Raw genomic sequence first — 13729 nt, forward strand, 5'->3', positions numbered from 1 at the left:
TTCATAGAAAACAGCAAATATGGCATGATTGATGAATCTAAAGATAGGTCTTGTCTGCTGGAGTGTTTAGAGCAAATGAATTTGGGTCTTATTTTTGATCTGAACAGCCCTGAGCAGACCATGTTGAAGATCGAGTGCATGTCTGTGTGGAAGCATTTCCAGAGGTGTTTAGTGAGAAACTTGGTAGGGTAAACGGCTTTTCCTGATGTTTTATCTGGAATTTTGATGCATGTGTGGTTGTGCATAAACCTAGACATATACTCCTCACTAAGAGAGAAAAATTGAGACAGGAGTAGGATTCTATGTATGAATAGAGTATTATCGAGCCCATCGAGGGTTCAGAATGGCTATCGCCAGTGATGTTAACTAGGAAAAGCAATGAGATTCTGAGGAATGAGAGAATATGGGTGGATAGACAATCCCTGCCCAATATCACTGAGATGTTAAGTTCCTTGAAGGGAGCTAGGATTTTTGCGTAAAATTTCTCTTCGGCATATCACCGGATTACATAGTGAGAGTCGCCATTTGACATCTTTTGTTACCCGTGGTGGCGCAGATAGATTTAAAAATTTGGTTTGGCATCTGCGATTTTCCAGAGAGTTGTTGAGCTGATGATCAAGAGTGTGTCCCACGTAAAGTGTTTTTAGGACTCTACTTTGTTCTTTTAAAGATTTGAAGAGTTGCATGACAAAACGTTGGGAGTAGTATTGACCATTTTGATAAAGAGAGTGGTTACTCTGAGGGGTAGTAAGTGTAGGTAACCAAAGTATTCGGTGGATTATCTTGGTTATAAGCTCTTGACCCAAGGTATGGAACCAAAGGAGAATCTTGTTAAAGCAATCAGGGACTTCCCCATACCAGAGACCGAAGATCAATTGCATTTGTTATATAGAATGCTATAATTCTATGCATATTTCATCCCCAACTGTAGTGAGAAGAAATATCTTATGAGGTATTGTTGAGTGAGAACTTAAATTTGGAATTTGATTTAATCAAAAAGGAGTTGGTGAATGCGATTCCCCTTAAACAGTTTGAAACACATGAACTGTCAGGTGTGTTGACCAATACCAGTTAACATGGTTTGGAGGTTGTTTTGTTGCAGGTAAGGAAAGAAAGAGAACTGGGGATAGCTTTTGCTATGCGTGCCGTCTGAGGTTATGAGTCGATCTACTCTGTAGTAGAACGTGAGGTATTGGCTAGCTAGTGGGGCTTGGAACACTTTTGAAAGTACTTGTAAGGAACAGATTTTACCTTTCGCATGGTTCATAAACTGTTGCTTAGCTAGTTTACAATTAAGGGGCCAGCAAAGCAACTTCCTGCATTGCCAAAAGGCATTATAGGCAGCAGGAATTTCAGTTCTATTTGGAATACATACAAGGTGTGAAGAATATTTTCACAGGTTTTCAATTAAGGAGGAGGGGGAGGTGAAGGATATGCTTCCCCTTCACCCGTCACACATACAGGAGTCACAGAGAGCAATGATATTGAAGAAATTTCCTCAAAACATTTTTTTATACATATGCATGTATTTGGGGATCCACTGCGGCGCTCATCGCAGCGCCCTTGTGATTTGGCAATGGATTTTCAAATCCTGCCTTAATGAAAAAAACACCCAGTCAAACACCCACTCACAGACCCACACAAACTTCGCCAACGCACTGCCAGTGGACAATATCCTGCACCAGGACTGGCCCTCCCGCCACCTGACAGTACACTGCTAGGATATCCTGGGCCAGGACCCCGGACATTGACACAGTTGTATCTCCTCCTCCCCACGATCCACCAAAGGACTATTCACCTGCCGATACTGCCACTTCTCCTGTGACAAATAACCCTCCGGCCCACAAGACCAAGACCACCCTGTAACCACTCCACTGTATCCTTCTCAACTCCCTCTCACTTTGCAAACACGCCACAGAAATATGGAACACCATCAGCACTCTCTCCATGGTTGTTGACTTCATCACTGAAACACGGCTCAACCCCTCCTCGAAACCTGACATCACCATCGCCACTCCAAAAGGCTATAGGATGATACACCATGACTGCACCAACAAAAGAGGTGGAGTCATCCCCGTCATCTTCAGGAAAACCATCAGATGCACCATAACCAATGATGTCCCCACACCTCTCATGGAACACCTCAACTTCCTACTACCAACTGACATGAAGATCACGATAAGAGGCACAATAGCCTACAGACCCCCAGGACTAAAGTACTTTCTGCTAGGCCATCCCAAATCTCATCAACTCCCCTCGAAGCAATTGACTTACATCACCAACTCCTACTAGGCAGCTCAACTTCCACATTGACTAACTCAACAGCGCCAACTCCGTGCCCGCCTGGAGAACCTGAACAGCATCTGCCTCAACCAACGGGTGACTAAACTCATGCACAAAGCTGAACACACACTCAACACTGTCTTCACGTCCAGAAACAGAATTGAATTAAGCCACACCACAGAACTCACCTGAACTAACCACACCTTCGTACACTTCACCCTCTCTGACGCATAATCACCTGTAAACCTGAGGCCTCAACAGACTTTGACCAGGCTGTGCAGAATTTTGCCGCCTGGATCATCGACTGAACCGACAGAGTCATCCCGTTGAAACCTACAAAAACCAATAAGAGCCCCAAACATGCCAGGTGGTTCACTTCAAAACTCAGGACCTCGCTGACAGAGCTGACACTAAACAACCCCCAGCAACTATCACTGGCACATCAATGAAGCCAAGAAAGCAGCCATCACCACCCACATCAACTCTTCTTGCAACCATACAAAGAAACTCTTCAAAATAGTCAAATAATTCTCCAACCTGACAGCCATGGAAAACGCCATCCACCCTTCCCAAGAACTGTATGACACCCTCTCATACTACTTCCATAGCAAGATCACCAACATTTCCAACAATTTCAACATCCAACCTGCCATCATCAACCCAGATAAGCTCATCCAAACAGCCAAGACCAGCCAAACCATCACCAACTTGTCACCGCTCACCGCACTGACGACTACCGCCATCATGTTTTTCCATCCACTCCAGGATGACTACCAACCCCTGCACCCACCACCTCCACAACCTCACAACCAACCCAATCAGCACAAAACTCAGCAGCATCCTCATCACCTCCATCTCCACAGCAACCTCCCTGGTCAGATGGAAGCATGCAGACGTCAGATCCCTCCGAAGGAAAAACCTCCAGTGACCCCAACGATCTCAAAATTGATCTTCCGATCTCCCTGCTCCCCTTCCTGGCCAAAGTTTTTGAGAAAGCCATCAACCAGCATCTCACCAAATTCCTGGAACAAGACCACTTACTAGACTCCTCCAAATCAGCACTAAGAATGAACTGATTGCTGCCTCAGATGACAGCAGAACACTCCTCAGCGGTAGAGCAATGGTGGACCTGTTCCTCGTTGACCTCTTTGCTGCATTCGACATAGTCTCTCCTAGCATCATCAAAGACAAATTCCAAAACATAGGCATACACCAAGAATCCCTCAAGTGGATCACCTCCTTCCTTCCAGGATGCACACTGAGTATCTGACTGCCTCCCTTCACCTCTGCACTCAGAGACATCATATGTGGCATACCACAAGGATCATCCCACAGCCCCACCCTGTTCAACATCTATAGGACCACCTCGCCGATCTCGTCAGAACCAACGGACTCAACCTAATCTCCTGCGCAGACAACACTCAACTGATCCTCTCGCCCACCGAGGATGCCATCAGTACCATAACGCCAAGACCAACAAGCCTAATGGATGAGAGCCAAGTGCCTCCAACTTAACTCCGACAAAACTGAAGTTCTGATCTTCGGGAAGGACACTTCTACATGGGACCACAGCCAGTGGAGTGCAGAACTTGAACCCACACTGATGACTACGCATGCAACCTCTGCATCATCCACAACAGCCAACTGACTATGAAATAACAAGTTAGTGCAGTTGACTCCTCCTGCTACCACGCTCTTAGCATGCTCTGCAAAAGCTCCAGATGGAACCCAACCAACACCAAAAAGACTGTCACTCATGCCTTGTCACCAGCCATACCGGCTACGGCAATGCCCTCTACACTGGCAACTCTATCAAACTCCTCAGAAAACGTCAGACCATACAGGCCACAGTGACCAGACTTATCCAGGACCTCCCCAAATTAGCCCACATTGTCCCCCACTTGATAGACCTCCACTGGCTCCCCACCTAGCAAAAATACTAGTTTAAGATCCACATGCACACCTACAAAGCCCTCCATGACCTTGGACCAGCATTCAATTAAACAATTCAAAAGTGCTTTATTCGAGTATTACTCATAAAAGCAAACATACAAACATATAATAAAAAGCAATTAAATTTACAAAGTCATTTAGACGCAAGCACATGGCACAATTTAAAAAAAACTATAACTCATCATAGATACAGGTGCAAAGTTCATTACTATTAAGAATACCAAAATATAATAATCACAATGACAATAAAAAATCCTTAAAAATTCATACCATTAAAATTTCATACCGATGATACATTAAATGAGCGTTTACAGAGAATAGACACTAGTCTAGCAGTCTCTGATCAGCTAAATAAACATTTACAGAGAATAAACATTAGTCTAGCAGTCTCTGAGCTATTAATAAGCAATTACAGAGAATAGACAAGTGTCTAGCAGTCTCTGATCAACTAGGCAGTGAGTAATCTCTGCCTTATAACCCACGCCCACCCCAAGTACTTTGCGGTGGCAATTATGATCCAATTTACAGAAGTGGATTTTACAATACGCAGCGCTACCATGCTACTTTTTGTGCCTAAATTCCTGCACATAGGAGCCAACCAAGCTCGCCTTGGTGCAGAATATACTGGGCAAGAAAACAAAAAATGACCAAGAGTTTCATTTCCTACCCCACAGACTGGACAAATTGCTGCACCCCCTGATTTCCACTTAGATGTTAAATTACGGAGGGGGAGGGAACCTACCCTCAATTGGAAGAGCAGTTTTCTGTCCATGGGGTTCGATATGTAATCCCAGTACATTTCATAAATAGGGTACATCTTAACTTCTAGGAAACTGGTGGTCATAGACCCGCTGGTGGTACTGAGCATACTCCTATTAACAACATATTCCCAAAAAATGTTTTTTAAAGTAGACTTAGTGAGAAATGAAGCCCCGGCTGGATCGGTCCATAAAGCATTTAGTCCTAATTCGAACAATGCAATCTTTAATGTTTTAAACCATCTGATTTTATTATAATGGTCAGCTTTAATAACATCTATGAACCCGTCCGCGTAGTGGGAGAGCTCTGGTGTAGTCCAGAGCCTACGTCAGTATAAAATCGGGCGTAGTTTTGCCATTTCCGAAATTTCTCTCCTACCTAGCTCATAACGCAGGGGCAATAGCGGACTGCTCTGTGGGGTACCTGTCAATGACCTTAAGAATTTATTTTCTGATGTTTGGAGTTCCTGGAGATTTTCATGCCCCCATAGCTCCGCACCGTACAAAGCAGACCCAATTGCTTTTGCCTCATATATTATCAAGGGTGGTTTAATAGGTTTAGTCAGCGATTTCCTATGTTCCTTGATAATAGTGCCAGCTAGTTGCTTGTGCCTTAATGTAGCAATATTAAGATGTTGCTGCCACTTATTGTCATTAGAGATAAGGATCCCCAGGTAAGTAAAGGATTTTACAACTTCCAGAATGCGACCACTCATGGAAATTTTTGATTTAAAATTTCTGTGTGGATTAAAAACCATGAGTTTTGTTTTGGACGCATTCACCTCCAGTCCGTGATCTACACAGAACTCATCAAATATTGCCAATGCTTTTTGCGGACCACTTGGGGTTTTGGATAAAATTAAGGTATCATCGGCGAACATTAAAATAGGAACTTTTTCACCTGCAAGAAAGGGAGCATCCACTGCCCGAGATTGCATGCGGGAAACAATACCATTATTAAAAAGGGTGAACAAAGTAGGGGCCATTGAGCACCCTTGCCGAACCCCGCGGTCAACGGGGAATTCGGCGGTATCATTTCCATACCCGCCCCATCGAATTTTGGCATAATTGCCCTCGTGCAATCGCATAATTAAAGTCAACAAGTCCCCAGGGACCCCTAGTGTCTCAAGCACTTCCCACAGTTTTGCCCTTGGTACCAGGTCGAAGGCAGCCCACAGATCAACAAATGCTGCATACAGGCTGCCTCCGCCTAGCACCACGGTCCTCCACTGGATCAGTTGGAAACGAAAGACTTGATCCACAGTGCTGGTTGCCCTGCGAAATCCAGCCTGGAAAGGAGATAGAATGTTGTTATCATCGGCCCAATCGAGCAACCTATTAACGATTACCCGCCCCACTATTTTTTGAATAGTATCTATTAAACTAATAGGGCGGTAATTACAGGGCTGAGCACGATCTCCTTTTTTGTATACCGGGATGATTACAGCACCCCGCCAGGTTACTGGGATATCTGCACCTCTGGTGATATAGTTTATTAGCAGATGGATGTATTTGCACCATCTTACAGAATCATTCAAAAAAACATCTGCTGGAACCCCGTCAATGCCAGGGGCGCAACCACTTTGAACAGTTTTAAGGGCAGTCAGTATTTCGCTCTGCATGAAAATATCATCGTCTGCTAGTGAAAAAGGCAAGCATCTACTGTCTACTGTCTGATCTCTTGAAGCGTACTGCTCACTGAAGAATTTAACCCAGGCGTCCTGGGGGACATTGTTAGTACTAGCCTCTTCTAGCCTGTCATGTCCCCATTTGACTATATGCCAGAATAACCTAGAATGATTTTGGTCGCTTGCACTTTTTAGCTTGTTCCAGTGGGCTTCATCCCAATCTTTTTTCGCTTTAGCTATGCACTGCTTATATTGCTTCCTGGCTGATCTAATAGCCTCCAGGTTTTTATTCTTAATTGCATCTCCCAAGGAGGTTCTTGCCACCCTGCAGTCGTGATTGTACCATCTAGCAGCTCTATAGGCACAGAACCTCCTTTTATTTACCGGTTTTAAAAAGTGGCATTTGATTTCATTAAATAGATCTTCATGGACCTTGGTAATAATGTTTTGGCTAGGAGGATGCCCAGCCTCACCCTCAAGGGCCATTATAGCCTTATCAGTTGCCATGCTTATTTTTTCTAAAACCAGCGGATCTGTTCTAACGCTTGTCCACCTCAACCTGCGTAAGTCATTAGTCGGTACAATCAACGGGGGCAAGGATTCAGCACAAATACTAGGAGCAATAGCATCAGACAGCCACCATTTATGGAGAACACATAGAGGATTGTGATCACTCTCGAGCCTTTCCATAACAACCATATCAATAACAGATGACCATAGGGGCATACTACATATGACATAGTCAATGCGGCTCTTATTTCTCCCATTGTTAAAAGTCATGGCTGGTACTCTGTCTGACTTAGTCCGGCCATTCAAAGCCCTTAACCCATGTTCAAGGCACATAGCATTTAAACCTAGAATATCCTCGGTCCAGCGAGTTATTGGAGTTGTATCGAGTGTGGGGATGTCCCAAATCTTATCTTCCTCCGCACCTAAAAAAGCCTCACCAGTATCTAGCGGTTCAAAAGTGCGGTTTAGGTCGCCTGCTAGTATAATGTTATTCCCAGAAGAGTGAATGTCTAGGAAATTATACAGAGACGAAAGGACCACAGATTTTCCTGCGCTTCCACCTCTAGTGTATATATTATAAATGTCAATGGAGGTGGATAAGTCCCTCGTAAGTCTAATGAGCTGAATGTCTTTTTGATGGAGCTCCAGATTTTTCACTACAATCTTTAGGGACTGGCGGACCCATATGGTGAGTCCCCCCATCGGACGCCCTTTGGGGCCCTTAGTAGCCGGAACATAAAAATTCAAATACCACAGAGCAAAAACAGGATCACAGGCCCATGTTTCTTGAAAAATACAGACATCATACTGGCTGACAAACCCAAACCATTCTCCACAGTCCATTTCGGAACAAAGCCCAGCAACATTCCAAGACAATAGGTTCCCGGTGGCATATACCGTAATTGATTCAGAACTGTGATCAGACCCATTCAACATTGCATCATCATTAACATTATCATTTACATTTGCAGAAAATAGTCCTACTATGGCATCAGGATTACGTGTCTCGTTTTGTGTACCTGTAGAACGACTGTGCTCCCCTATTATACAAGCAGCCGGAGGGATTTGCAACAGAGGCGTGCGTTTAATTGTTTGTCAGTCACAAGCATCTAAGTTGGAGAGGGCAGAAAATCTGTTTTCCAGGCCTAGACCCCACTCAGCGGAGCCAACATTCTTACTGCCCCTTTTGGTTACAACGTTCCATTTTGTTCTTAAAGTGCTTGAATTGGGGCCTCTGCCTTTCCGGGGATAGAAAAAGTCTAGAGTCAGTGGAACAATAGAAGTAGATCGTCTCTGTGGAGGGAAGATATTAGGCAAGATGTTTGGTAAAACCTCAGGGTCAGAAAAATTGAGCACAACGCAATCTCCCTTGAACTTTTTTTCCCTGTTCCCAATCCACTCAACCCTTCTAGCATTTACCAGTTCTTCAGATAATTGCTGCTTGCCCCAAGGAGATATGGCCATGTTGTTAGTTAGCCATGATAAGGATTTATTTAGAAGTGATGATGTTGATTCAGCTTCGCCAGAAGCTAGTGGGGGTACATTTGCTAGTACAAGAACTAGTGGCGAGGCTTCCACTACAAGCTCGAATGACCCTTTCGAAGTATTAGGTTCACCATTAAGAGGGGCAGAGGGTACAGCACCAAAGATGTTATCAGGTGGATTTATCAGTGAAGCCATTGGAAGGTTTGGCACAACAGCAGGAATTAAACCGTTGGATTTGCTCGATTGAATTTCACTCACCAATGGCTGAACACTGGACGTGATGACTTTTGGGAGTTTTCCCACCTCCCCCAAGGTTTTTCCAAGTAAACCTTCCAGTTTGCTTACCTCGGCAGATAATTTGTCAATTTTACTAATCAGAGGTTTGACTATTCATTTGATTTTTGTGTCCATCAAGCTGCAGAATTTCTGGAATTGGGCGTTAGAAAAGGTCACATAAGTTTCCCCAGTCAAATCATCCTCCTCATCATCAAGTATTTTTCTAGGTGGCGTTGCAACTTTATTTTTAGCTGACCTTAATCCCCCCCGTTTTTGAATGGCTTTTCTTTTGCCCCCTGTAACCCTCGGTGCAGGAATAGGGACAGCAGTAGGGATGGTGGACTCACTATTTGTAGGGGTCACAGTCACTACTTCATTGTCACTGTTTTCTTCAGTACTAGCTACTATGCCACTGGGCTGGATAGTAACTGTGTCCTGGAGAGTATCATGTGCCACACCAGAGAGGCTGCTATTTAGTAGAGCAAATTAATCCTCTGTCTCTTTGTCTGCCAGTGGAGATTGTGTAGGTGAGTCTAGTCCCAAGGAAGACCTTCTCTCGCTATTTATTTTTGCCACAACTTGGACAAGATAGTTCTCCATGGTGTTTGTAACTGGGGTTAACTTTTTTCCAGGCATTTATACAGATGGATTAAGAACTTGGTGCAAGATCTTGGCTCACACGAAATAAAAGGTGTTTGTTTACCTGGTGTTCGAAGATTCCGGAACACTGTGTTCGTTTGTGGGCATGGGAAATGTAGAGCAGAGTCCCTGGCCCAACCCAACCTTGGCCGACCTCGGACGGCCTCAGACGGCCCGCCCTTTGCCCGGGCTTCGCCCCGGGCATCCCGCTCGCGTCCCGCGACGCGGGGCTCCTTCACCCTTTATGCTGCCTGGAAGCGCTCGCTGGCGCGTGTTGCGTCACCTCCACGCGCCGCCGCAAGGCCTGCCGGGAGTTGTAGTCCCCCGGAGCGGCGGCGCGGATTCCAATGCCCAGGAATGACTCTCGGCGGTGGCGGCTAAGGCGTCAGCTCAGGTAAGTTTGTATATGCCCTGGAATGACTCTCGGCGGTGGCGGCTGGAATGTCAGCGCAGGTAGGTTCAGGTAAGTGCCAGCAAATGACTCTCGGCGGTGGCGGCAGGTACGTTAGTCTCCCCCGCTCTGCCGGGCTCCTTCACCCTTTATGCTGCCTGGAAGCGCTCGCTGGCGCGTGTTGCGTCACCTCCACGCGCCGCCGCGAGGCCTGCCGGGAGTTGTAGTCCCCCAGAGCGGCGGCGCGGATTCCAATGCCCAGGAATGACTCTCGGCGGTGGCGGCTAAGGCGTCAGCTCAGGTAAGTTTTTATATGCCCTGGAATGACTCTCGGCGGTGGCGGCTGGAATGTCAGCGCAGGTAGGTTCAGGTAAGTGCCAGCAAATGACTCTCGGCGGTGGCGGCAGGTACGTTAGTCTCCCCCGCTCTGCCGGGCTCCTTCACCCTTTATGCTGCCTGGAAGCGCTCGCTGGCGCGTGTTGCGTCACCTCCACGCGCCACCGCGAGGCCTGCCGGGAGTTGTAGTCCCCCGGAGCGGCGGCGCGGATTCCAATGCCCAGGAAGGACTCTCGGCGGTGGCGGCTAAGGCGTCAGCTCAGGTAAGTTTGTATATGCCCTGGAATGACTCTCGGCGGTGGCGGCTGGAATGTCAGCGCAGGTAGGTTCAGGTAAGTGCCAGCAAATGACTCTCGGCGGTGGCGGCAGGTACGTTAGTCTCCCTTCAATTAAACTTGCAGCAACCCACCAGACACCTACGCTTCTCTTCAATCACCCTCACAGTCACACAACCTCTCCATCTGCCAAATCCACAGTGATGGCTGTTTCTTCACCCACATCACAGCCAAGACCTGGAACAACCTTCCCCTCCAGATCCGTATGCTTCCCTTTGCTTACAGACTTGTAAAATGTAAATGTAAATGTAAATTGATACTTGTATAGCGCACTACTCACCAGCAAGGGTCTCAAGGCGCTTGTACGAATACCGCTGTGGAACTCGTCCTGGCTTTCCATGTGAGGCATCCACTCCTGGGCACCCCCAAGGTGGAGGCCAGGCATCCTTAGCGTTGTGGGGGCCCTTGTGGAGATTAAGCAAGCTATTGCCCAGAGTTGCAGAGTGGGACTCCATGATTGGAATAGGCACCGAGGCGAGAATTATCAGGTCCGTGGAATTTTGAGCCCAAGACCTGCCGAGGCGGGGAATTGAACCCTGGTCCCGGGCTAGACCTCTGCATCAGGGTCTGCCGCTCTAATCATTGAGCCACACTTCTCCACAAAAAGACTCCAGAACCTGGCTCTTCGACTGAGACACAGAGCCCAGATACCCCTGGGGTGACAGTGCTGCGCTTTATAAATGCTGACTGATTGAATGATTGATTTATTTTGATTCTATGTGTTGCATAAAAATTGTGTGCCTAAAAGTGCTTTTGAAGAAATAACTTTAAACATAAAAACAATGAGTAGATAAATATTTATTGAGTTTTATTCTGTGTATTACTGAGTTTTGAGTTTTCAACCCATGTCACCTTCTAGAACGAGCCTTGGACTGTTCTCAGAGTGAGGAAGGGCAGTGCTTGCTTTTTGATTTGGGGCAAAAATAGCTCAAGGAACTCTCCAAGGACCTCTTGAAGCCACTGGTTTAATATCCTCAGGCCAAAGAGATACTCCTCATGTTCAAATAAAATTGTGAGAGAACAAACAAATGTTTTACCCTAAAAATTAGATTAATTGAGAATAGTAATAATGTGCATCAGTGTTTGTACTTTGAAAATAAGCATATAAGAAACCTGCATGAAATTCTAAAATACTGGTAACATCAGATCAGCCATGCATGTCCAGATGGCATCCGGCAGATTAAATCTTTTTGCTAATTGAAAAATATATGCTTTCTTACAGGAAGTAAGAACACTCTAACTGCATTTAAGGATTGTGGTACTCCCTCCAGCAGAACTGCCTGTGGAAAAACCCTCTCCTTCAGGGCATCAATCACTTCGGTTCAGATAAGTAGAACATGCTGCGACTCTGACTACTGCAACGGTGGAGCTATACAGGGTACGTACAGGCTGAGGCTTCGACTATAATAACACTGCAGAATCACCTTCTGTCTCCTCACCCACGCACACAAAGCCCTACACGATCAAGGCCCGAGCTACCTCAACAACCGCATCAACTTCTACGCTCCCAAACGTCATGTCCGATCAGCCAGCCACGCCCTCGCCGCCGTCCCCCGCATCCGAAGAACGACAACAGGAGGAAGGTCCTTCTCCTACCTGGCCGCCAAGACCTGGAACTCCCTCCCGACCGACCTGCGCCTGACCCAAGACCACCTCTCCTTCAGGAAGAAGCTCAAGACCTGGCTATTCGAGCAGTAGCAGCACACACCCCCCCCCCAAGCGCCTTGAGACCCTCCGGGTAAGTAGTGCGCTCTAAAAATGTCTGTGATTGATTGATTGATTGATATACAGGGTACGTACAGGCTGAGACTCCGATTATCAATATGCTGCAGACATACAGGGTATGTACAGGCTGAGGCTCCGATTACTATAACATTGCAAATATACAGGGTACGTACAAACTCAGACTCCGACTACCATAGCGCTGCAGATATACAGGGTACGTCCAGGCTGAGATTCTGACTGCCATAACTCTTCAGATATACAGGGTACATACAGGCTGAGACTCCGACTATCATAATGCTGCAGACATACAGGGTACCTGCAGTCGGAGACTCTACCTACCATAATGCTGCATACATCATGGTATGTACAGGCCGAGACTCCAACTATCATAACACCGTGGACATACAGGGTATGTACAGGCTGAGACGCTGAATGGTTTGGATCAGTAGACCATAGTACAACTCTGACTAATGTAATGGTGGATATAAATACGGTACGTACAGGCTAAGACTCCGACTACCATTGCGCTGCAGACATACATGGTACATACAGGCTGAGATTCCGACAACCATAACACTGCAGATATACAGGGTACATACAGGCTGAGACTCTGACTACCATAAAGCTGTGGACAAACAAGCTATGTACAAACCGAGACTCTGAATACCATAATACTGTGGACACACAGGGTATGTAGAGGCTGAGACTCATACTACTATAATATTGCAGACATTCAAGGTACGCACAGTATAAAAATCTGAATGCCATAATGCTGGTGACATACAGGGTATGTACCGGCTGTGACTGCGAGCACCATAACCCTGCAGATATACAGGGTGCATACAGGCTGAGACTCTGGCTACCATAACACTGCAGACATGCAGACCATGTTCAGTGAATCATACAAAACCCAACAACAGCTCCAAATAATGCAAGCTGGTACACACCAGAACGCAGGACCACAAAGCGCAACTGCCATCAATTGGAGAAACGATGGCGTGGCACCAAGAGCCAGGTTGACAGAGTAGCTCACAAAACAGTACTCAGCAATCAATCAATCAATCAATCAATCAATAAATTTGTATAGCGCGCTACTCACCCGGAGGGTCTCAAGGCGCTTGGGGGAGGGGGGTCCGCTACTGCTCGAACAGCCAGGTCTTGAGTTGCTTCCTGAAGGAGAGGTGGTCTTGGGTAAGACGAAGGTGGATGGGGAGGGAATTCCAGGTCTTGGCTGCCAGGTAGGAGAAGGATCTCCTTCCCATGGTGGCTCTTCGGATGCATGGAACGGCGGCGAGGGCGTGGCAGGTCGATCGTAGTTGGCGGGTTGGAGTGTAGAAGGTCAGGCGGTTATTGAGGTACCTGGGGCCTAGGTTGTGGAGGGCTTTGTGTGAATGGGTGAGGAGGCGGAAC

The 13729-nt window shown here is 46.5% G+C and overlaps 1 protein-coding gene across 1 annotated transcript in view; it reads left to right on the top strand.

Moving 5' to 3' along the window:
* LOC147718106 (uncharacterized) overlaps positions 1–13729 on the top strand; it is a 127831-nt gene that overhangs the window by 79089 nt on the left and 35013 nt on the right. The window contains exon 3 of the mRNA XM_086919243.1: positions 11817–11972. Coding sequence (XP_086775369.1) covers positions 11817–11972 — 156 coding nt within the window. The remainder of the gene's footprint in view (positions 1–11816; positions 11973–13729) is intronic.

This window comes from Lissotriton vulgaris, chromosome 4_2 (genome assembly GCF_964263255.1).
Source record: "Lissotriton vulgaris chromosome 4_2, aLisVul1.2, whole genome shotgun sequence".
NCBI classification, from domain to species: Eukaryota; Metazoa; Chordata; class Amphibia; order Caudata; family Salamandridae; genus Lissotriton; species Lissotriton vulgaris.